Source organism: Microtus oregoni, unplaced genomic scaffold (assembly GCF_018167655.1).
Source record: "Microtus oregoni isolate MIOR12 unplaced genomic scaffold, Mior012 000091F_ref0000469, whole genome shotgun sequence".
NCBI lineage: Eukaryota > Metazoa > Chordata > Mammalia > Rodentia > Cricetidae > Microtus > Microtus oregoni.
The window spans coordinates 631,708-655,005 of record NW_024544600.1 but is presented as its reverse complement, the minus strand read 5'-3'; the positions used below and the strand labels follow the sequence as shown (position 1 = coordinate 655,005).

Here is a 23,298-nt window from a genome sequence, read left to right as displayed (position 1 = left end):
AAGCCATCTACAATGAGATCTGGTGCCCTCTTCTGGTGCCCTCTTCTGGCATGCAAGCATACATGGAAGGAATGTTGTATACATAATAAATAAATAAATCTTAAAAAAAAAAAAAGAATGGCCAGTTCCCCAGATGGTGGTGGCACATGCCTTTAATCTTAGCACTTAGGAGGCAGAAGCAGGCAGAACTCTGTGAGATCAAGTTCAGCTTGGTCTACAAGAGCTAGTTCCAGGACTACTAGGGCTGTTGATACACAGAGAAACCTTGTCTCGGGGGTGGGTGGAGAAGCAAGCCAGTTCTCTTATCCTGAACCCCTTCTCTAGCTCCTAGTGTTTTGTTTTGTTTTTTTGTTGTTTCTTTGTTTGTTTTTTGTTTTTTTTATTAATGGGTGAATGTTCTTAGTGTAGTTTTGTTGTATTGTTTTAAGACAGGGTTTCTCTATAGTCCAGGCTGTCCTGGAACTCTGTAGACCAGACTGGCCTCAAACTTGGAGATCAAACAACATAATGTTTTTGTAAGGATCATATGATCTAGCTTACAGATGAGGGTGACCTTGAAGTCGTCTTTAGCCTACATCTTACTCCTACCTCTCAGTGCTGAGTTACAGGCAAATGCCACCATGTCCTTGTTACATGTTCATGACCAGTTACTGCCCTGTCTTGAGATTGAAGCCAGGACTTTGTTCATACGGGCCATTGGTCTCCCAGCTGAGCTATATCTCCATCCTGGTAATAAGGCTTCTGAAACTATGATTTTATAAATGAATGCATGTGCATCCTTATTTAGTTTGCATACAAAGAAAAGTATTATTTTTTTCTTTCTTTTTTTTTTTTTTTTTTTTTTTGGTTTTTCGAGACAGGGTTTCTCTGTGGCTTTGGAGCCTGTCCTGGAACTCGCTCTGTAGACCAGGCTGGTCTCGAACTCACAGAGATCCGCCTGCCTCTGCCTCCCAAGTGCTGGGATTAAAGGCGTGCGCCACCATCGCCCGGCCCTATTTTTTTCTTTCTGAGACAGGGTTTCTCTGTGTAGCAGCTTTATTTTGGAACTTCATTATACGCCAGGTTGGCCTCCAACTCAAAGAGATCTGCCTGCATCTGCTTCCTAGTTAAATAATTCTCAGAAACAAAATTTCAGTAATGCCGAGAAGTTCATGGCCTCTGGAAGATAAAAATGCAACAGTTATATTAATGGGGGAAAGTTCTTAGTGTAGTTGTGTTGTTTTGTTTGTTTGGTTTTAAGACAAGGTTTATTTATAGCCCTGGCCATCCTGGAACAAACTCTGTAGACCAGACTGGCCTCAAACTTGGAAAACCACCTGCCTCTGCCTCCCTAGTTCTGGGATTAAAGGCCTGTGCCACCATCACCCAGAAATATATGTATTTCTATTTACTTACTTTATTTTGTATGTGTGAGTATTTCATCTTTGTATGTGTGTGCACCATGTCTACCTGTCAGCCACGTAAGGTCAGAAGAGGGCATTTGTTGAATCCCATGGAGCTGGAGTCACAGATGCTCATGAGTGACTTTGAGGGTGACTTGGGTTACCTGCAAAATCAAATTTGGGTCCTCTGCAAAAGCAACACATACTCTTTTATTTGCTGAGCCATCTCTCCAGCCCTTCCAGCTTTTTTTTCAGACAGGGACTTGCTGTGTTGCCCTCACTGGAACTTGGTATATAGATCAGGCAGGTCTTGAAATCATAACGACTTACTTGCCTTTGTCTCCTTAATGCTGGAATTAAAGGTATATGCCACCATGTTTTTTAGATTCTTTTATTTTTATTTCTGTTTCTGAGTGTTTGCCTGTGTGTATATAAGTACAGCATGTGAATGAAATCCTTTTGGAGGCTTAGAAGAGGGTGTTGGGACTTCTGGTACCAGTTACAGATTTTAAGTCAGGATGCGGGTGCTAGGAACTGAACCCTGGTCCTTTGCAAGTACAGCAAGTGCTTTTAATCATTGAGCCATCTCTCTAGTCCCCCTGAGAGACTTTTGTTTTGTTTTTTAAATTATTGGTTTTTTTTTTTAAGATTTATTTATTATGTATACAGTGTTCTGTCTGTATGCTTGCTGGCCAGAAGAGGGCACCAGACCTCATTACAGATGGTTGTGAGCCACCATGTGGTTGCCGGGAATTGAATTTAGGACCTTTGGAAGAGTAGGCAATGCTCTTAACCACTGAACCATCTCTCCAGCCCCCTATTGGTTGTTTTTTTGAGATAGGGTTTCACTGTATAACCATGACTGTCTCTTAGCTCACTCTGTAGACCAGGCTGGCCTTCAGAGATCCACTTGCCTCTGCCTCCTGAGTGCTGCGATTAAAGGGGTGAGCCACCACTGATAGGTATTTGTTTTGTTTTTTGAAATACGGTCTCATTACATAGCCCTGGCAGTCTTGGAAATCCCCTATCTGGCCTTAAACTCACAGAGATCCTTTTATGATTAAAGGTATTCGTCACCACAGTTTGGTAATGTTGTCACACTTCTGTAGGAGGTAGATCTCAACAGTGACATTTGGATTCCTTTTTTTTTTTGGGAGGGGGGTGGGTTTGAGACAGGGTTTTTCTGTGGTTTTGGAGCCTGTCCTGGAACTAGCTCTTGTAGACCAGGCTGGTCTCGAACTCACAGAGATCCGCCTGCCTCTGCCTCCCAAGTGCTGGGATTAAAGGCTAGCGCCACCACCGCCCGGCTGACATTTGGATTCTTAACAGTTTTTCCCCCCAAAGCTTAGATACTAGATTACCTTTTTTACTATTACATATGAGTATGGATGTATTCGTCTATATGAACTTTTTTTTCTTGGGTAGGTGGACAGGATAGCAGGTTAGTGAGTGGTGTACACCTCTAATCTTAGCCTGATGGCCATTTTAGGCTATAGGAGGAGTTCCAGACCATAAAATATTTTGGGTTGATGGGATGATCCATCAGGTAAAGGGGCTTGCTGCCGAGAGTGATGGCCTGAATTTGATACCAGAACTCACATGGTGGAAGGACAGAACCAACAGAGAGCATTGTACTCTGACCTCCATTTGTGTCCACATGACTCTTTGTCTCATACACAGAAATAAATTGATATTAGAAAATATTCCCCTCCTGCCGGGCAGTGGTGGCACACACGTTTAATACCAGCACTCAGGAGACAGACACGGACAGATCTTTGAGTTTGAGGCCTGATGTACAGAGCTAGTTCCAGAACAACCAAGGCTACATAGAGAAACCCTGTCTCGAAAAACAAACAAAAAAGAAAAAAATGCCCTCTCCAAAAAAAATTCTCAGGAGGTTGAAGCTGGAGGGTCAGGAGTTCAAGGTCATCCATGCTAGAAAGCAATGCCAGCCTGGGCTAAAAAACTTGTCTCAAAAGAAAAGAAAGAATCTGTGGTCTATTTTCAGTCAGTAACTTTCCTGCTAGGATAACATGTGTTTACCTGAAACATTGTTTTGGTTGATGTTTTTGTTTCAATTGTTTTCTGATTTGATACAGGAGAAGAGGGTCATCATGAGTTCTGGAGGGCATCAGCATTTGGTCAGCTGTTTGGAGACATTGCAAAAGGCTCTCAAAGGTATGTACACACCTTTGAAATTGTTGATCTTACTAAAACTCACATTAAGGTGGATTTGGGGGCATGGCTGAATTCTAAACTTAAATGGAAATATAAATTAAGGAAGATAACTTTCTATATTGGATGTTGCCTTTTTTTCATTTATGGAATTTTTAATTTAATTTTTTTTTTTTAAGACAAGGAGCTCTTGTAGACCAGGCTGGCCTCGAACTCACAGAGATCCACCTGCTTCTGCCTCCCAAGTGCTGGGATTAAAGGCGTGTGCTACCACCGCCCTGGCAAATTTAAAAAAAATTAAAAATATATATATATTTATTTATTTATTATGTATACAATATTCTGTCTGTGTGTATGCCTGCAGGCCAGAAGAGGGCACCAGACCTCGTTACAGATGGTTGTGAGCCACCATGTGGTTGCTGGGAATTGAACTCAGGACCTTTGGAAGAGCAGGCAGTGCTCTTAACCTCTGAGCCATCTCTCCAGCCCAAATTTTTAAAATTTTTATTGACTTGTTTACTTTATGGTGTGTGTGTGTGTGTGTGTGTGAGAGAGAGAGAGAGAGAGAGAGAGAGAGAGAGAGAGGTATGCAAATGTTTACATGCAACAACATGTGAAGGTCAGATTTTTAAAAAAAAATTTTTTTTTCTTTTTGATTTTTCGAGACAGGGTTTCTCTGTAGCTTTTGGTTCCTGTCATGGAACTAGCTCTTGTAGACCAGGCTGGCCTTGAACTCACAGAGATCCGCCCGTCTCTGCCTCTGGAGTGTTGGGATTAAAGTCGTGCGCCACCAATGCCTGGCTTAAAAAATTTTTTTAAAGATTTATTATGTGTAGTGTTTTATCTTCATGTACACCTGCAGGTTGGAAGAGGGCACCAGATCTCATTATAGATGACTGACCCATCATCATGACAGCCAGTACTCTCAACCGCTGAGCCATCTCTCCAGCACCCAGAATTTTTTTCCCCAAGACAGGTTGCTCTGTGTAATAGCTCTGTCTGTCCTGGTACTCATTTTTAGGCCAGGCTGGCCTCAAATTTTCGGAGATCCACCGGCCTCTGCCTCCTGAGTATTGGAAGTCTTGAGTTGGAAATCTTTAATGAGTTGCTTTTTTTCTTTCTGGTGTAAGGAATGGGACTTGAGCTCAGGTTGTTAGGCCTACAAGATAAATGCTTTTTTCCAGTTCAAAAAATTAATCCCAATCGCGAAGCATTTATTGTTTATTTGCTTTTGCTTTTGAGACAGGGGTTCACTATGTTTCCTTGACTGGCCTGGAACTCTGTAGACCTTGAACTCACAGAGAGCTGCCTGCCTCTGCAGCCCAAGTGCTGGGATTTGTGGTATCTACCACCATGCTTGCTTTGAAACATTTATTTATTTTTACTTTGGGCTTTTTGACATAGGGTCTTAACTATTACAAGTTGATACCCTTGCTATCTTTGATCTGAAGATCTTCTTACCTCATCCTCCTGAGTACTGGGATTATAGGTATATGCTGTCATACAGGACTATAACTTTATTTTTAACATTAAATAATAATGCTCGGCTGATATGTGCAAAACCATCTGTACTGGGGACGGGGAAGAGTAATACTATATCCATGCTCCCTTTTGTCCTTTTGTTCTATTTTTTAAATTTGTTCCGATCTATATGTTGTATGTGTGAATGTTTTGCCTGTATGTATGTGTACTTTTTTTTTTTTTTTAATTTTCGAGACAGGGTTTCTCTATAGCTTTTGAAGCCTTTCCTGGAACTAGCTCTTATAGACCAGGCTGGCCTCGAACTCATAGAGATCCGCCTGCCTCTGCCTTCTGAGTGCTGGGATTACCATTAACCCTCCTACCCCCCATCCCACCCCTCGGCATAAGTGTACCTTGTGATTACAGTGACAGTGGAGGTCAGAAGACAGCATTGGATCACTAGGAACTGGTGTTTCAGATGTTTGGGAAACGCAATGTGGGTGCTGGTAACTGAACCTGGGTCATCTTCAGGAGCAACAAGTGCTCTTAACTGTTGAGTCATCTCTCCCGTCATTCCCCTTCTCTTTTTAGATATGGTTGCATATAATCAGGCAGGTCATTTTATTTTATATGCACATTTACGTGAGGATGTCAGATCCCCCAGAACTGGAGTTGCAGACAGTTGTGAGCTGCCATGTCGGTGCTGGGAATTGATCCTGGGTCTTTTGGAAGAGGAGGTACTGCTCTTAATGGCTGAGCCATCTCTCCTGCCCCTCAAAAAGTCTTTATGTAGTCAGAGATGACCTTGAACTCTTGATCACCTTTGCTTTTATCTCTGTATTAGTTTCATACCGTTTTTCTAAGTTAAAGATACCTTGACTCAGAGTGGGAGAAATGGCTCAGCGGTTAAGAGCACTGGTTGCTCTTCCAGAGGTCCTGAGTTCATTTTTCAGAAACCATATGGTAGCTCCCAACCATCTGTAATAAGATCTGGTGCCCTTTTCCCGTCTGCAGGTGTATATATAGGCAGGATACCTCATACATAACAAATAAAAAGATCTTAAAAAAAAAAAGATAATCTTGACTCAGATAAGGAGTAATAATAAAAAGGAGGATCCTGGGCAGTGATAGCATTTGCCTTTAACCCCAGGACTCCAAAGGCAGAGGCAGGTGAATCTTTACATTCAAGTACAGCCTGGTCTACAGAGCAAGTACAAGGACCCCAAAGGCAACAGCGTTTCTGTTCTTTTTGTTGTTATTCTTGTTAGGTACATAGACCAATCTGACTTGAAACTTATGTATACAGTACAGGGATGGGATAACAAGTGTGCATTTCCATGCCTAGTATTCATGGTTTTTTTCTTCTTGCCTGTCTCTTTTGGGTTTTTCTACCTCTGTCCCCCAAGTGTTAGTTATCTATCATTTGGTCTCACAATTTTTCTCTTTCATTTCTTTCTTTTTTTGTTTTGTTTTCATTTGTTTTGTTTTGTTTTGGCTTTTTGAGACAGGGTTTCTTTCTATCTTTGGCTGTAAATCAGGCTGGTCTCCTGAGTGCTGGGATTAACTCCATGTGCTGCCACCATCTGGTTTAAATAGATTTTTTGTTAATATTTATTTATTTACTTATTATGTATACAGTCTTCTGCCTGCCTGTATTCCTGCAACCCAGAAGATGACACCAGATCTTATTATAGATGGTTGTGAGCCACCTGTGATTGCTGGGAATTGAACTCAGGACTTCTGGAAGAACAACCAGTGCTCTTAACCTCTGAGCTATCTTTCCAGCCCCATAAATAGATCTTAATATTGGTTACTTTCCTTATTTCTGTTTTAAAATACTTAACAAAAGCAATTTGAGGAAGGAAAAATTTTTTTTTTGTTTGTTTGTTTGTTTTTGGCCTTACATTTTAACAGTACAGTCAGTCCATCATTGTGGGGAAGTCATGGTAGCTAGAGTGAGGTGGCTAGTCACATTGCACCTACAGTGAGATGCAACGAAGAGTGCTGGTGTTCAGTTCACTTCCCCTTTGTCTTGTTCGGTCTAGGAACCCTAACCATAGGATTGTGCCACCCATATTCAGAGTGAGCTTAGCAACTCAATTAAACCTCTAAGCTGCAGTGTTAGCTTAGTGGTTAAGAGCACTGATTTTTCTTTCACCAAACCAGAATTGGAGTCCCAGCAGCCCACAACCATTTATAACTCCAGTTGCAGGGGATCTGATGCCCTCTTCTGGATTTTGTGGTCACCAGGCACACATATGAGATGCATAGACATAGGTGCAAGCAGAAACCCATATGTGTGTATATATATATATATATATATATATATATATATATATGAAAAAAAAGAAAAACACTGTCAAAAACGCACAGAGTTGCTGGATGGTGGCATCGCACGCCTTTAATCCCATCACTCAGGAGGCAGAGGCAGGTAGATCTCTGTCTGAGTTTGAGGCCAGTCTGGTCTACAGAGTGGGTTCCAGGACAGCCAGGGCTACAGAGAAATCCTGTCTCAAAATAACAATGCATAGCAGTATGTCACTTGGTGCTCCTAAACCCAGCCCAGCTAACAATGAGGACTACGCATCAGTCTTGTGCTGATATCACTGTTTACCCTGTCACCATATCTCTATGTCTCCTGATTCCTAGGTCACAGCTAAACTTGGTGCAGATTATAAGTGTCTGCATGTCTGAACTATTAAATATGTTTATGTGTTTGCACAGAAGGAGATATTAATTTATTTGGAATATTCTTTCTTAATTTCTTTTCTCCCCCATCTTTTTATAGTAACATCTTTGCCAGCGATGACTGATCGTTTGGAATCAATAGCCAGACAGAATGGGTATGTAATCTAATCTGTGGGCAGAAATGTTCAACACAGTGCTAATTATAGGTAGCATTTTACGTGTCTTCTATTAACTTTTGTTTTAATTTGTTCCTCCTAGACTGGGCTCTCATCTCAGTGCCAGTGGCACTGAATGTTACATCACGTCAGATATGTTCTATGTGGAAGTGCAGTTAGATCCTGCAGGACAGCTCTGTGATGTCAAAGTGGCTCACCATGGGGAGAATCCTGTGGTATGTGTGACATTTCACTACGGTCCATGGGCTTTATTTAGGAACATAATTAAAAATTAATTGTTGGGGGGTCTGTATAGCTTGTCTTTTGTTTTTGTAAGCTACTATAGAGATATGATGGTCTACATTGGTAGTTTTAGAATATTTTTTAGAGTTTTGGGTCCTCTGCTATATATTAGGGCTTTGATGGGTGGAAACACCATAGGGATCCTTTTCATTTCATACTAACAAACTACAGCTTGGGTTTAATGAACAACTGTGTGAGATACAGAAATGGTCTTTCAATTCCTACTAAAAGATTACAATCATGACAGATAATATGAAAAATCCTGAAATAAAAATGGATATAAAATGTGAATAATTAAGCAGTTTTAGGTTCCAGGGATGATGTTGGAGACCATAATGTTTTAAACAAACTACTTAAAAAGATGACTCCTTTATAACTGATTTCATATATTTGATTTTTAATATCCCACCCCAAATTCATGGTGCATGTCTAGAAAGAAAAGGCTTTTGAAGGGCTAGATGCCTCCACGAGTGAAGTGCTTGCTGCATCAGCCTGGGGACCTGAGTTCAGAGCCTTAGCACCTGAATAGAGGGTGCACTTATAATCGCATTGCTAGCGTCTCTGGGACTGGATGTCTGCTCACCTGCTGGCCTCATGGAAACAGCAAGTTCCAGCGCTGGTGAGGTGGCTCAGAGAATAAGAGCACTGGCTGCTCTTCCAGAGGTCCTGAGTTCAGTTCCCAGCAGCCACATGGTGGCTCACAACCATCTGTAATGAGATCTGGTGCCCTCTTCTGTCCCATAGGGATACATGCAGGCAGAATATTGTATATATAATAAATAGATCTTTAAAAAAAAAAAAAAAAAGAAAGAAACATCGAGTTCCAGGGTAAGCTCCAGGTTCAGCAAGAGACCTTGTCTCAGAACATATAAAGGAAAGTGATGGAGGAAGACAATAGATGTACACACACAAACATGCACACGGAGCTTTTGATATTTTTTTGTTGTTGTTATCTTGATTTAAGGGCTTTCTGTAGTTTGTTTTTGTTTTAAAGCATGTATAATTAATATAAAACTTCTATTTTCAATTCTGTTAATTTAGTTTAATGCTTTAACAAAATTTCTTTGATTCCAGAGCTGTCCAGAGCTTGTACAGCAGTTAAGGTAAGCATATAATATTGGTATATTTCTTTCTTTGGAGGGAGATGGACGTGGTCTTATTCTAAAGTCCAGTCTGACCTGTAACTCTGCGTCATCATCCCCCAACTTTCTAAATAGCTAGGCATAAAGTGTATCTCCTTACTGTTCTCTATAGCTTGGACTTTTGGATTTTTTTTTTTTAAAGATTTATTTATTTATTATGTATACAACATTCTGCCTCCATGTATGCCCACACACCAGAGGAGGGCGCCAGATCTCATTACAGATGGTTGTGAGCCACCATGTGGTTGCTGGGAATTGAACTCAGGACCTCTAGAAGAGCGTACAGTGCTCTTAACCACTGAGCCATCTCTCCAGCCCCTGGATTTATTTTCTTGATTAGCATTTCTCAGTCTGTTTCTGCTTGTGTTTAGAATTGAGTTCACGTGAGTTTGTTTGAGATTTGGTCTCATGTAGCCTAGGCTGATTTCAGAACTCACTGTATAGCCAAGAGTGATCTTCATCTCCTGATCATTCCGCTGCTTTTACCTCTTGTTTTATTTTTTCAAGACAGGGTTTCTCTGTGTGGCCTGGAACTCATTCTATAGACTAGGCTGGCCTCAAACTCACAGAGATCCACCTGCCTCTGCCTCCCAAGTGCTGGGATTAAAGACATGTCACCATTGCCTGACCCTGCCTCTACCTCTTATATGTTGGGATTAGAGGTGTTCTAATCTTAGCTCTTCTTAAGATAGGGTCTCACCGTGTAGTTGAGACTGGCTTTAAATTTAGTTTATAGTCCAGCCTGGCCTTTAACTTTTCATATTTTTTTAACTTTATTATTATTACTATTAGGTTTTTTTTTTTTTTTTGAGACAGGGTTTCACTGTATAGCCTTGGCTGTCATGGAACTCATCTGTATACCTGACTAGCCTCAAACTCAAAGGGATCTGCCTGTTTCTGTCTCCTGAGTGCTGGAATTAATGGTGTGCACAATACTACATCTGATCGGTCTTCCTTCCTTCCTTCCTTCCCTCCCTCCCTCCCTCCCTCCTTCCATCCATCCTTCCTTTCTTCCTTCCGTGCTAGGTATTGAATCCAAGGTCTTGAGCATATTAGGCAAACCCTTTACCACTGAATTACCTTCCCACTTCAGCCTTTGAACTGCTGGTTCTCCTGAACTCCCATCTCAATTTCTATAAGCACACTTTATCATACCTAGCTTTTTTTTTTAAAGATTTATTTATTTATTATGTATACAACATTCCTTCCATGTATGTTTGTATGCCAGAAGAGGGCACCAGATCTCATTATAGATGGTTGTGAACCACCATGTGGTTGCTGGGAATTGAACTCAGGACCTCTGGAAGAGCAATCAGTGCTCTTAACCTCTGAGCCATCTCTCCAGCCCCCTCATACCTAGCTTTGAGTCAAGATGATTTTTACACCTATGTTCAGAAATTAACAGCTTCAGTATTACAGATAATTTTGTGTCTCTCTCTCTCTTTCTTTCTTTCTCTTTCTTTCTTTCTTTCTTTCTTTCTTTCTTCGAGGTAGAGTATTATAGCCCTGATTGGCTTGAATTATCTTTGTATACCAGGTTGGCCTCAGATTCACACAGAGATCCACCTGCCTCTGCCTCTGCCTCTGGAATGATTTGATTAAAGGCATTTGCCAGTAGGCTTGGCTGTGTGTGTTTTTTTGAGAAAGTGTGTTAGATAGTCCATGCTGGGTTCACATTCACTATGTAGCTAGGGTAATCTTGAACTATTGATCTCATGCTTCATTCTAAGCACTGAGATCACAGGTGTGCACTTCCTGCATAGCCTTACTGTTATTTCTTTGTTCAAGTGAATTACTCAGTACATTACAGGGCATTTAGCAGCATCCCTGGCCTCTCCCCTTGTAGTTCATCAGTATCCACTCAATTATGATAATCAAAATTATCTGTATAAGCTGGAGATATGGCTTAGTAGTGGGGTATTTGCCTGGCTTATAAGACCTTGGGGGGTCCAATTTCTTTCAGCCCCACAAAATTCAAATCTGTCTGTCTATCTATCTATCTATCTATCTAATCTATCTATCTGGTTTTTCGAGACAGGGTTTCTCTGTAGCTTTCGAGCCTGTCCTGGAACTTGCTCTTGTAAACCAGGCTGGCCTTGAACTCACAGAGATCTGCCTGCCTCTGACTCCTAAGTGCTAGAATTAAAGGCATGGGTCAGCACTCCCCAGCCACTAATCTATTTATATACATGTACATACATAATTATATATTTTTGTACTTACATGTACACATACACCATACATAAACACATTGTCAGATGTTCTGCAGGACAAAATCACAACTGGGTAAGAAATACTAAAGGACTCCTAGGAATATTTTGTGGCTCAAAAAGAAATAGAATGCTAGGCATTCTTTTCTTTTCTTTTCTTTTTTTTTTCTTTTGTTTTTTTGAGACAGGGTTTCTCTGTGGTTTTGGAGCCTGTCCTGGAACTAGCTCTTGTAGACCAGGCTGGTCTCGAACTCACAGAGATCCGCCTGCCTCTGCCTCCCGAGTGCTGGGATTAAAGGCGTGCGCCACCACCCTTCTTAATACCTTAATCCCAGCGCTCTGGATGCAGGCAGATGTACAGAGTGAGGAGTTTGAGGACAGCCAGAGCTATACAGAACAATCCTGTCTTAACACCTCACAGACCCCCACTCCCATGCTGGGATTAAAGGTATTCATCAGCATGCCTGGCTTGTTTGTTTTCTTTCTTTTCTTTTTTCTTTCTTCTTAGTCTATGTCCTCAGCTCATGGATGTACCACCCACATCTTAGAATGAGTCATGCCACTTCAATTTACCTAACCTAGATAATTTCCTACAGATATGCCCAGAGTCTTGTTTCTCCAGTGATTTTAAATCCCACCTAATTAACATTTAAGATTAAGTATCCCACAGCTCTACCATTGAATCAGAAAATATTTGAGAATTATGAATATTTCTATACCATGAAAATAAACTTTTTCACTTAAGATTGAGAGAAAGCTGTATATATTATCTGTCACAATAAAAGTAGTAAGCTTGATGATAGCATTCTATCTGGTGGCTTTTCCTACTGACTTGATTTTTCCCTTTGAATTGAATGGGATTCCATTGTTTAAATTTAAACCCATATTTAAGACTTCCTGGTAATTTGAGGAAGTTCAGTTTTATTTTGAACATAAGGGAATGCTCAGATAGCTGTGAATGCCTTATAAAGATTTTTAACTTTGGGGGAGCAGGTTTTATAATCAGGCTTCTGTGTTAATAGTTTATTTTATTTATGGTCAAATATACCAAATTTCAATCTTTATATATTTTTAATTGTGCTTTAGTGTTTTTCCATGGGTTTTGGGTCCCCTGAAACTGGAGCTTTGAGCTGCAGTGTGGGTGCTAGGAATTGGACCTGGGACCTCTGGAAGAGCAGTCAGTGCATTTAACTGCTGAGGCATCTTTCCAGTCCCATAATTTTTTTTTCAGATTTATTTTATTTTTTGTATATGAATATTTTTGCCTAGATGTATGAATGTTCACCACATAGTTGTCTTGTCTATGAACAGTTAGGAGCCACTGGTTACTGGTAACTAAACCTGGGTCCTCTATAAGAATAGCCAGTTCTTTTAACTGCTGAGCCAGTTCTGTAACCATCTTTGGTTACAGAACTGCTGGCCAGAAGAGGGCACCAGACCTCATTACAGATGATTATGAGCCACCATATGGTTGCCGGGAATTGAACTCAGGACCTCTGGAAGAGCAGGCAATGCTCTTAACCACTGAGCCATCTCTCCAGCCCGCCAGTGCTCTTAATATGCTGATGCATCTCTCCAGCCCTCTTGTTTTCAGTTTTTAAATTTTGTGTGTGTGGATGCTATATCTGTACCATATCATGCAGTGCTTGTGGAGGTCAACAGAGGGCGTCAGATGCCTTGTAACAACTTAGTGTTACAGATGGAAACTTAGCTCCTTGTGGGCACTAAGAAGTGAAAGCAGGGCCTCTGAAATAGCAGCCATCTAAACTGCTGACCCGTTTTCCCAGCCCCCAATGTTTCCCCCTGTTCTTCATTGACTATAAAACTCTTTGGCACTTGGAAGGTGGTGGCACATGCCCTCTCAGGAGGATCTCTTAGTTTGAGGCCAAGCTGGTCTGTAGAGCGAGTTCCAGGACACCCAGGGGTATAGAATCCTTGCTTGAAAATCAAAAACACAAACAAAAGCTCTTTTCGTGATAACAATATGAACAGATTATTAAAATAATGTAGATAGCCATGTTTTGGGTCTTTTTTTTATAGAATAAAGTAGTAATTTTATGTTGTATTCTCTCTTCTCCACCTTCCTGAATTCCCTACAGGGAAAAGAATTTTGATGAGTTTTCTAAGCACCTTAAGGGTCTTGTTAATCTGTATAACCTTCCAGGAGACAAGTAAGTAATTTCATCTATTCATTTATATAAGTTTTCACTTTGGAAGAATGAGAATGTCTGAGCTGCTTTGCGTTACACATTTTCTAACTCTTCTGCTGTATGTTTAGTCCTGGTTTCTAGTCATACTGTAATCTATAGTTCAGCTTCTGACTTTAAGTATTTGTTTCTTAGTTTTTAAATTTTTATTTTCTGTACATGTGTTTTATTTGTTTGCTTTTGTTTTTTGCCTTCCTGTATTGATTTCCAGTATATGAGACTGGCTTTCCTGTTTATTTTAGCCTAGTCTGGATCCTATTAATCTCCATGATTCTTATTCAAGGGAAATAAACATAAGCTCTGGTGGTTCTAAAAGTAAACTTTTGTTTAGTTTGGAGAAAAAATAGTATAGTAGCCCAGGCTTGACCTCAGTGTGTTGCTGAGGATGCCCTTGAATTCCTCAGTTTCCCCTTTCTCTATCTCAAGTGTTGAGACAGGTGTGTCCAGCTGTTAACATTCATTCATTCATTCATTTATTGCCTTGGCTTTTTGAAACAGGATCTCACTGTATAACTCTAGATGTACTAGAACTCACTATGTAGAGCAGGCTGGCCTCAAATTCACAGCAATCTGCCTGCCTCTGCCTCCTGAGTGCTGGGATTAAAGGTGTGCAAACCACACCTGGCTTTGTGCCTTTTAACCATTATTAAGAGTAAAGCCTGTGAGTTGGCTCCAACCCTTTAAGTACTTTTTGCTTTTGTTATTGTTGTTTTGAGATAGGGTTTCACTCTATAACCTTGGCTAGACTGAAACTTGCTTTGTAGACCAGGCTAGCCTGACCTTAGAGAGATCTGCCTGGCCTGTATCAGTGCTTGTATGTGTTTGTTTTTCAAGTGTTTAACTCATTTTCTCATCTACTCTCTAGCAAACTGAAGACTAAAATGTATTTGGCTCTCCAATCCTTAGAACAAGACCTTTCTAAAATGGCAATTATGTACTGGTAAGACTGGCTGCTTAGGCCGTTTTATATGACTCTTAGTTTCTCATCCAGAGGATTTTTAAGGTCTTAGTTTTTACATGGGTGTACTTTGGATATATCTGATTACATAACTTTTCATATAACTATGTAGCATTTGTCTCTATTACACCTATATTATACATACCTGCTTTTGCTGTTGCTTCCCAATGATTGCCTTCCATTTTCTGAGTATTAATTTCTCCAAGTTGTTGACTCTTATTCTATAGACTCTGTCTGAAATATTTTCAAACTTGCATTCATTATCTGATAAATAGTAGTCTATTTGTTTTTTATTGATTAATTTGAGATGGAGTGTCGCTAGGATGTCCAAGCTGGCTGACATGGGATGCACCAGTATAGTGCTCTCAAGTTACAGACTTACGGAAATATACATGCCTGACTTAGTTTACTTTTTACTGTGTTACATACTGATGCTTACTTGAAAATAGACCCTTTCATTGCAGATGAAATGCATTTCTCATGTGTTCTGTGATTCCGATAGTATTATAAAACTTTTGTGAGCTTAACTCAGTATCGGATTGTTCTGAAACTGCCAGGTACTAAATTCAGTCAAACGTAGATCATTTGTCTTGTAGGAAGGCAACTAATGCTACTCCATTGGATAAGATCCTTCATGGAAGTGTTGGCTATCTCACTCCACGGAGTGGGGGTACGTTATCTTATCTTGATTATTTTGAAAATGTCTAGATTTAGTTTAAGGGTCATTGTTTTGTTTTAATATGTACGTATGTGAATGTGGTGTCCATGTTTGTGTGGAGGCCAGAGGAGGAGAGATCCTATTCTACCACTCTGCCTTATTTCCTTGAGACAGGGTTTTTCAGGGATCCTGGACCTAGGCCAGCAGCCAGTAAGCACCAGTGCTGGGATTTCACGTGTGCATGTTGCCATGCTTGGCTTTTTACATGAGTACTGAGACCCCAAACTAGGTGCTCCTGCTAGCACGGCACGTAATCTTACCCACTGAGCCATCTCTCCAGCACCCTCATTACCATTTTGTTCTCTTTTGGTGCTTGCTAAGCCAGGAATTGCCCCACTAAACTATCTGCTCAGTCCTGAGGAGATATTACTTTTAATTTTACCTGGAGCTTCTGAGGCATAAGCTAAAGGAGACATTTGCCAGTTACTTGTAATGACTTCTAAGATGTTAATACTTGCCCTCTCCTTTTATTTATTGGGTGAAATATATTGTTCCCAGAATCAATAATCTATTGTCAGATTTCATGAGCTGGTTTAGAACATGACTTTTCACATCTTTGCAACTCTATTTTATTACATATTCTCTCTCTCTCTCTCTCTCTCTCTCTCTGTGTGTGTGTGTGTGTGTGTGTGTGTGTGTGTGTGTTGGTGTTCTATTAAATATGTTGAGGTCAAAGGACAGTTAATGGGCGTCAATTCTGTCCTTCTGCCATGTAGGTTCCTGGGAACTCAGATTGTCAGACTTTGTGGCAAATGTCCTTACCTCTGAACTATCTACTGTCCCTGTGGAATAGTTTTTTACATATAGGCTTATAAAAATGTATTTTGTGTCTGTTTTCTTGAGGCAGGACTTCTTTGTCTAGCCTTGGCTATGCTGGAACTTGCTCTGTAGACCAGGCTAGCTAGCCACCTGTCTTTTGCCTCCTAAGTGCTGGGACTAAAAGCATGCACCACAACTGCCCGGCTCTACTTTTTTTTTTTTTAATGTACAAGGGTATTTTGCTTGTACAAATGTCTGCATGCTGTGCTCATAGAGCCCAGAAGAGAATTTGGATCCCCTGCAACTCAAATTACAATGGCTGTGAGCCACCATATGGATGCTGCAAGTTAAACCTATGTCCTCTGGGAGTATAGCCAGTGTTTCTATCTTTTGAGACATCTCTCCATAGATTCTGAAGTTCTGTGCGATTCTGGGACCCAAACCCTTGGCAAATATGCTAGGCAAATACTCTTATCAACTGAACTACATTTTTATCCAGCTTTTTAGGTTGAATTAGGGTCTCACTGTCTTCCAAGTGGGTCTTGAACTTACTATATAGCATAGGCTGGCGTTGGATTTGTGGCATTCCTTCTGTAATCTTAGGCTAGTGTGAGCCATCACACTCAGCATTCGTGTATGTATTTTGTTAGGAGTTTTGGGAGAAGTATTTAATTGGACCCAGGATATTGTAGGTAAGCACTCTAGCATTGAGCTATCCTCAGCCTTTTCTTGTTAGTTTGAGATAGGGGTTCATATAGCAAAGACTCCTTAGCTTCTTGTTCTCCTTTCCAAGTGCCTAGATTATAATTGAGCAACACCACAACAGGTATGCATGCTTTTTTAAAAGTATAATTTATTAATAAAGATGCTGTAAATAATAAGTTTCATTTATGATAGGTCATTTAATGAACATGAAATACTATGCCTCTCCTTCTGACCTGCTGGATGATAAGACTGCATCTCCTATCATTTTGCATGAAAAGAATGGTAAGCATTTATTTTTCCTTTTGTTAACCTAGGCTGTTCTGGAATTTACTATGTAGCACAGGCTAGCTGTCAAACTTATAGGCTAGTGATCATACGTACCACTTCAGCCTTCCAAGAACTGAGGTTGTATGTGTAAACTACCCAGCTGGATGTGTGACAGGGTGACCTCAACTGGCTGTATACTTCAGGATAACGTCTACTTCTTAAGTGCTGGGATTATAGGTGTACACCACCATGTTTACCTTTCTTCAATGTGCTACAAATACTTGTAAAATTCAAATGCCCAGTCTCCATCCCTGTAATTCATTATTTGTTATTACCTAATGAATTTGCTGTCCTTACAATATGTTCCATACAACACAAACATACATCATATATACATCTCACATATATACATGTGTATGTATTTGTATACCTAAACACATGCACATATATATACACATATACATATGTGTATATATGTTATGTATATGTATATATATGTATGTGTGTGTGTATATAAGCTTAAGGTGTAAATGAGTTCATGATGGAATATAAATTACTGACCTAAAGTAACCAGTTTTTCTTATTACTTTATAGGAGAAGGTTGGGTTTGGGACATGCCTAAATGCCGGTACTGAAGAGGATTAGGCAGGGGTACCTGAGTTGAAGGCCAACCTAAGCTATGGAGTGATCAAATAAATACCAAAATTGATCAAATAAATAAATGTTACTAAAAGTGCAGTAATGAATGGCGCTTTGTATTTTAACTTTTTGCTTTTGACATTTTAAGGATGTCATGTAGTCACAACTGGGAGGGGTTGCGTCAAGTGGCTTCAGACTTGTTATGTAATTGATGTTGACCTTCTGGATGTACACTACCACACCAGGCTTGTGTTTGCAAAAGAGCAAGAAATAGCCCAGTACTTTATTTGACCTCATTATAAGTTCAATCATTGACTCTGTCCTGTAATTATAATAATTATAAACACATTTAAATACATTGGGAAGTTGTGAGTAAAAATAAGTATTGATAATGCGCTCTTTAAGATTCCCCCCCCCCCCTTTGGCTATAGTGTTTTAATCATTAGCAGAAAGAAATACTGATAAGCTATGGAAAGGTAGCTTGCAGCATTTTTTAAGTTTTGTGGCAATTAGAGTATCTGATTGTGACTCCCAGTGCAGGATTTTTTTGTTTGATTGTTTGCATTTTGTTGTTGTGTTTCTTTTGAAAAATAAAGTCTTGCTCCTCACGCTGACCTCAGACTCACTCTGTAGCCTCTAATGATGGCTGGCTTTTTTTCTTTTTATTGTGCTTTGTTCTATTTTTGAGAGTGGGTTGTTCAGGCAGGGCCTCAGCACAACATTTTTCTTCTTCTCTCGAATGCTGTGTTTACAGAGCTGGAACCATCATTCCTATTTGTTGTTTTTGTTTCTTTTAGTGTTATCCTTGTAATCTATATTATGAGGAAGAAAATCTTTTTGCTTTTTATATTCCCAGTTCCTCGATCTTTGGGCATGAATGCATCAGTGACAATTGAAGGAACCTCTACTATGTACAAACTCCCAATTGCCCCATTAATTATGGGGTCACATCCAGTTGACAACAAATGGTGAGTTGTATTAGATTTTGAAGTAGTGAAGTCCATTTTTTTCAGCATCAAACCCAGTATGAAATACTTTGTTTTTTTTTCTCTTACTTGATTTTCTAGATGTTGCCTTCCTCTATAGTCATCTTATCTGAATGTTACTGTTAGACATTAGGACACATACTTTACAAATTTGTTATAGTTAATATTTTTCATTAATTTTTTTTTTTTTTTAAAAATGGAATGGTCGGGCTGGAGAGATGGCTCAGTGGTTAAGAGCATTGCCTGCTCTTCCAAAGGTCCTGAGTTCAGTTCCCAGCAACCACATGATGACTCACAACCATCTGTAATGAGGTCTGGTGCCCTCTTCTGGCCTGCAGGCATACACACAGAATATTGTATACGTAATAAATAAATAAATAAATATTTAAAAAAAAAATGGAATGGTCCATGATTTGCATGTCGTTCTTGCACAGGGGTTATGTTAATCTTCTCTGGATTGTTGCAGTTTTAGTACATGTGCTGCTGAAGCGAGCACTCTTTAATTTTTATATGTATGTTTTGCTTGCATGTGTGTCTGCACCATCTGTATGCCTGGTGCCCTTGGAGGCGAGAAGAGGCTATCAGTTACAGATGGTCTAAGTTGCCACCTGGTGCTGGAAATTGAATCCTAGTCCTTCCTTTAGACTCGATAGTGTCTCTGTCTCTGTCTCTCTCTCTCTCTCTCTCTCTCATTTTGTTTTTTGAGAAAAGGTTTAGGCCTTGAACTCAGATACGCCTGCCTCTGCCTGTTGAGTGCTAAGGTTAAAGGCATGTTCTGAGCTATGTCAACATTTCCTATAGATCACATTTTTTAAAAGATTTATTTATTTATGTATACAGTATTATTCCTGCATGTATACTTCCATGTGAGAAGAGAGTACCAGATCTCATTACAGATAGTTGTGAGCCATCATGTAATTGCTGGGAGTTGAATTCAGGACCTCTGGAAGAGCAGCCAGTGCTTCTAACTTCTGTGCCACCTCATCAGCTCCTAGGTTTTTTGTTTGTTGTTCGCTTGTTTTTGTTTTTTCGAGACAGGGTTTCTCCATGTTGCTTTGGAGTCTGTCCGGAAACTAGCCCTTGTAGATCCTTGAACTCACAGAGATCCGCCTACCTCTGCCTCCCATGTGCTGGGATTTAAGGTGCGTGCCACCACCACCCGGCTCTTTTTTGTTTGTTTGAGACAAGGTTTTTATGTGTAACTTTTAAGCCTGTCATGGAATTTGCTCTGTAGACCAGGCTGGGCTCAAATTCACAGAGATCTGCCTGCCTCTGCCTCCTGAGTGCTGGGATTAAAGGCTTGTACCACCACCTAGCTTTAGACCATATTATCTGTCTTAAGTAAATTAAACAGATTTTGTTTCTGGGTTTTGGTATTAGGGTTGAACTCAGGGCTACAAATGAGAAGCACATACCATCACACTGAATTAGACCCTAAACCCTATTATAAATCCTTCATTAAATATTTCCTACTTAACAAGATAATTTATTTTTGGGGCTGGAGAGATGGCTCAGCGGTTAAGAGCATTGCCTGCTCTTCCAAAGTTCCTGAGTTCAATTTCCAGCAACCACATGGTGGCTCACAACCATTTGTAATGAGGTCTGGTGCCCTCTTCTGGCCTGCAGGCTTATACACAGACAGAATATTATATGCATAATAAATAAATAAATATTAAAAAAGATAATTTATTTTTAAATTATGGGTAGGAAAGTACAAAAGTGAACTTTTGCTTGGTAGATGTTATATGTGTCTGTGTAATATGTACATGTCTAAGGAAAGGTGTTCAGAGTTTTCAAAGTGGAAAATATTCCCTCTTCTTTTTTTTTTGCAGGACCCCTTCTTTCTCCTCAGTCACTAGTGCCAACAGTGTTGATCTTCCTGCCTGTTTCTTCTTGAAATTTCCTCAGCCAATCCCAGTATCTAAAGCATTTGTTCAGAAACTGCAGAACTGCACGGGTAAGCTCTATGTTTTTTTTAAAGAATGTTTACCAAACTGTAATAAAAGTAGGTTTTACCTATTAAAATAAAATTTACTGGTTATAAATGTGAATGGGAAACTTCTGATTATCTTAAGTAATTTACAGTTCTTTAGGCCTCAAGGAAGTATTTATAAGTATAGACATTAGGTGTTAGATACTAATAGGGACTTGTTGAATATATAGGTGAATAAATAGGAAAACCATAAATGGAAACTAGAGCTGTCACTAATTTTATCTTAATGTGATCATTATAATCAGTTCTTGTATTTCCAGGAATCCCATTATTTGAGACTCCGCCGACTTACATGCCCCTCTATGAGCTCATCACTCAATTTGAGCTGTCAAAGGATCCAGACCCCGTACCCTTGAATCACAACATGCGGTTTTATGCTGTAAGTAGGCACAGTGGGTCTGGAACATTGTTGGTACTTCATAGCATTAGTGAGGTCTGATAACTGTTTTCTGATGGGTTAATCATCTTTAGTTGGGCAAAAAAAGTCATCTTAAACATAATAAAGCAAAAGAGAATGAGCTTTGAAGTTAAGAAACAACCATGTACTTTTCTCTGTGTGTATACACTTATTTGTACCACACATGCATATATACATACTTATATATTTTTTATTTACTTTATATACACTTATTATATATAAATATATTTCTTGAATTTTATGTGTATTGGTGTTTTGCAGCATATGTGTGTCTGGTGCCTTAAGATTACCTAAACTGAAGTTACAGGGAATGTGAACAGATATGTAGGTGCTGTGAACCAACCTGGGTCCTCTGGAAGAACAGCAAGTGGCTGTTAACCAAGGAGCATTTTTTCCTGTCCCCCTTCCTCTTTTTTCTAGACAGGTTCTCATGTAGCCCAGGCTGGCATTGAACTTAACAGGATGATCTTACAGCAGATCTCTAGACTGCTGTGACTATAGGCACACTGAGAATAACTACAAAGAAAGCCAGTACTTCATGACATTTGCGAGTCAGAGGCTTAAGGATTGCCTTGACTTAGAGGACATCTTAAGACCTTATCTCAGAATAAAATAAAATAAAAGGTACTCTCAGAGTTGAAAATCTTTTAATGCTAACTTGAACTTATAGGAGGTTAAAGATCTTAAGAATTTTTTCTTAAGGGCATGGTGGCACACACTTTCAATCCCAGCATTTGGAATGCAGAGGCAAGCAGATCTCTGTGAGTTTGGCCAGTCTGGTCTACAGAGCTAGTTCTAGAACAGCCAGGCATATGAAGAGAAACTCTATTTTTATGTCTGTGACTGTTTTACCTACATGTATGTAAGTGTACCACATTTGTGCACCCAGAAAGGCCAGAAGAGGGTGTCAGATTCCCCTGGATTTGGAGTTATATAGACTGTTGTGAGCTGTCATGTGGATGAGTGCTGGGAACTGAACCCAAATTCTCTGAAAGAGCAGTAAGTGCTCTTAAATTCTGAGCCATCTCTTTGGCCCTAGCCCATTTAAGCACTGTGAATTTAGAATGAGAAAGATCTTCTAAATGTGAATGGAGAACAAAACGCTGAGATGCATGAAATATAAAAGACCCCAAACCTTTTTGGTCTTGAATTTCATATGGATGTTTAGAGTTTAGTTTATACAACAGAGAAGCTCCTTTATACAACAATTTGAGCTACATGTTTTATTTAAACTACAGTTTTGTAACTCTTTAGGAACTACTAATTAAGTTTCTGAAGTGTATTTTGTGTTAGGAATCTACCTTAATAGTACATTAATAAACAGATATCTTTTAGCTAAATGAATAACTAATTGGTATTCATAATATCAGGTATTGAAAGGTGTGTGTGTGTTTGTGAAATTCATTACTTCCCTTGCTTTGGTGTGCCCCCTCCTTTTGTATTCTTCTTCTTTCAGAATAGTTTGTGGTTAGGTACAGTGTAAGTAAATATCATTGATTTATGGTCTTTTTTGCCTAGGCTCTCCCAGGTCAGCAGCACTGCTATTTCCTCAATAAGGATGCTCCTCTTCCAGATGGCCAAAGCTTGCAGGGAACCCTGGTTAGCAAAATCACCTTTCAGCACCCTGGCAGAGTTCCTCTTATCCTGAATATGATCAGACACCAAGTGGCCTATAACACCCTAATTGGAAGCTGTGTCAAAAGAACTGTTTTAAAAGAAGGTACTCTCTTTCCTTTTGCTATACTTAGGAATGTTGATGTTGACTTCTCCATTGGCGCTTGAATTTGGTAGCTCATGCTCATATGACTTTTTTTGTTTTGTTTTTATAGATAGGGTTTCTCTGTAGCTTTGGAGCATTCCTGGAACTAGCTCTGTAGACCAGGCTAGTCTCAAACTCACAGATATCTGCCTGCCTCTGCCTCCTGAGTGCTGGGACTAAAGGCATACACCTGGTTCTTTTGCTTTTATTTTTGAGAAAGAGGCTCATTTTGTAGTCCAGGTTGAACTTGAATTCACTGTTTCCCAGGCTTGAAATTGAGGTGATCCTCCTGTTTCAGCTTCTCCTATGTTAATATTAAGGTCTGCATGACCATTCCTGTCCACTTTTTGAAAACAGAAACATACCAAGGCAT

General features: G+C 39.7%; 1 protein-coding gene and 1 non-coding gene across 4 annotated transcripts in view; one reads left to right on the top strand and one right to left on the bottom strand.

Moving 5' to 3' along the window:
* LOC121442320 (mediator of RNA polymerase II transcription subunit 1) overlaps positions 1-23,298 on the top strand; it is a 42,145-nt gene that overhangs the window by 7,136 nt on the left and 11,711 nt on the right. For all 3 annotated transcript variants that reach the window (XM_041643821.1, XM_041643819.1, XM_041643820.1), the window contains exons 3-14: positions 3,482-3,560; positions 7,807-7,861; positions 7,965-8,097; positions 9,239-9,267; positions 13,616-13,687; positions 14,589-14,663; positions 15,278-15,351; positions 17,056-17,145; positions 18,626-18,737; positions 20,588-20,712; positions 21,009-21,127; positions 22,685-22,886. In XM_041643821.1, coding sequence (XP_041499755.1) covers positions 3,482-3,560; positions 7,807-7,861; positions 7,965-8,097; positions 9,239-9,267; positions 13,616-13,687; positions 14,589-14,663; positions 15,278-15,351; positions 17,056-17,145; positions 18,626-18,737; positions 20,588-20,712; positions 21,009-21,127; positions 22,685-22,886 — 1,165 coding nt within the window. The remainder of the gene's footprint in view (positions 1-3,481; positions 3,561-7,806; positions 7,862-7,964; positions 8,098-9,238; positions 9,268-13,615; positions 13,688-14,588; positions 14,664-15,277; positions 15,352-17,055; positions 17,146-18,625; positions 18,738-20,587; positions 20,713-21,008; positions 21,128-22,684; positions 22,887-23,298) is intronic.
* LOC121442521 lies at positions 19,145-19,251 on the bottom strand. The gene has a single exon (XR_005973563.1). It is a non-coding gene; the product is annotated as a U6 spliceosomal RNA (small nuclear RNA).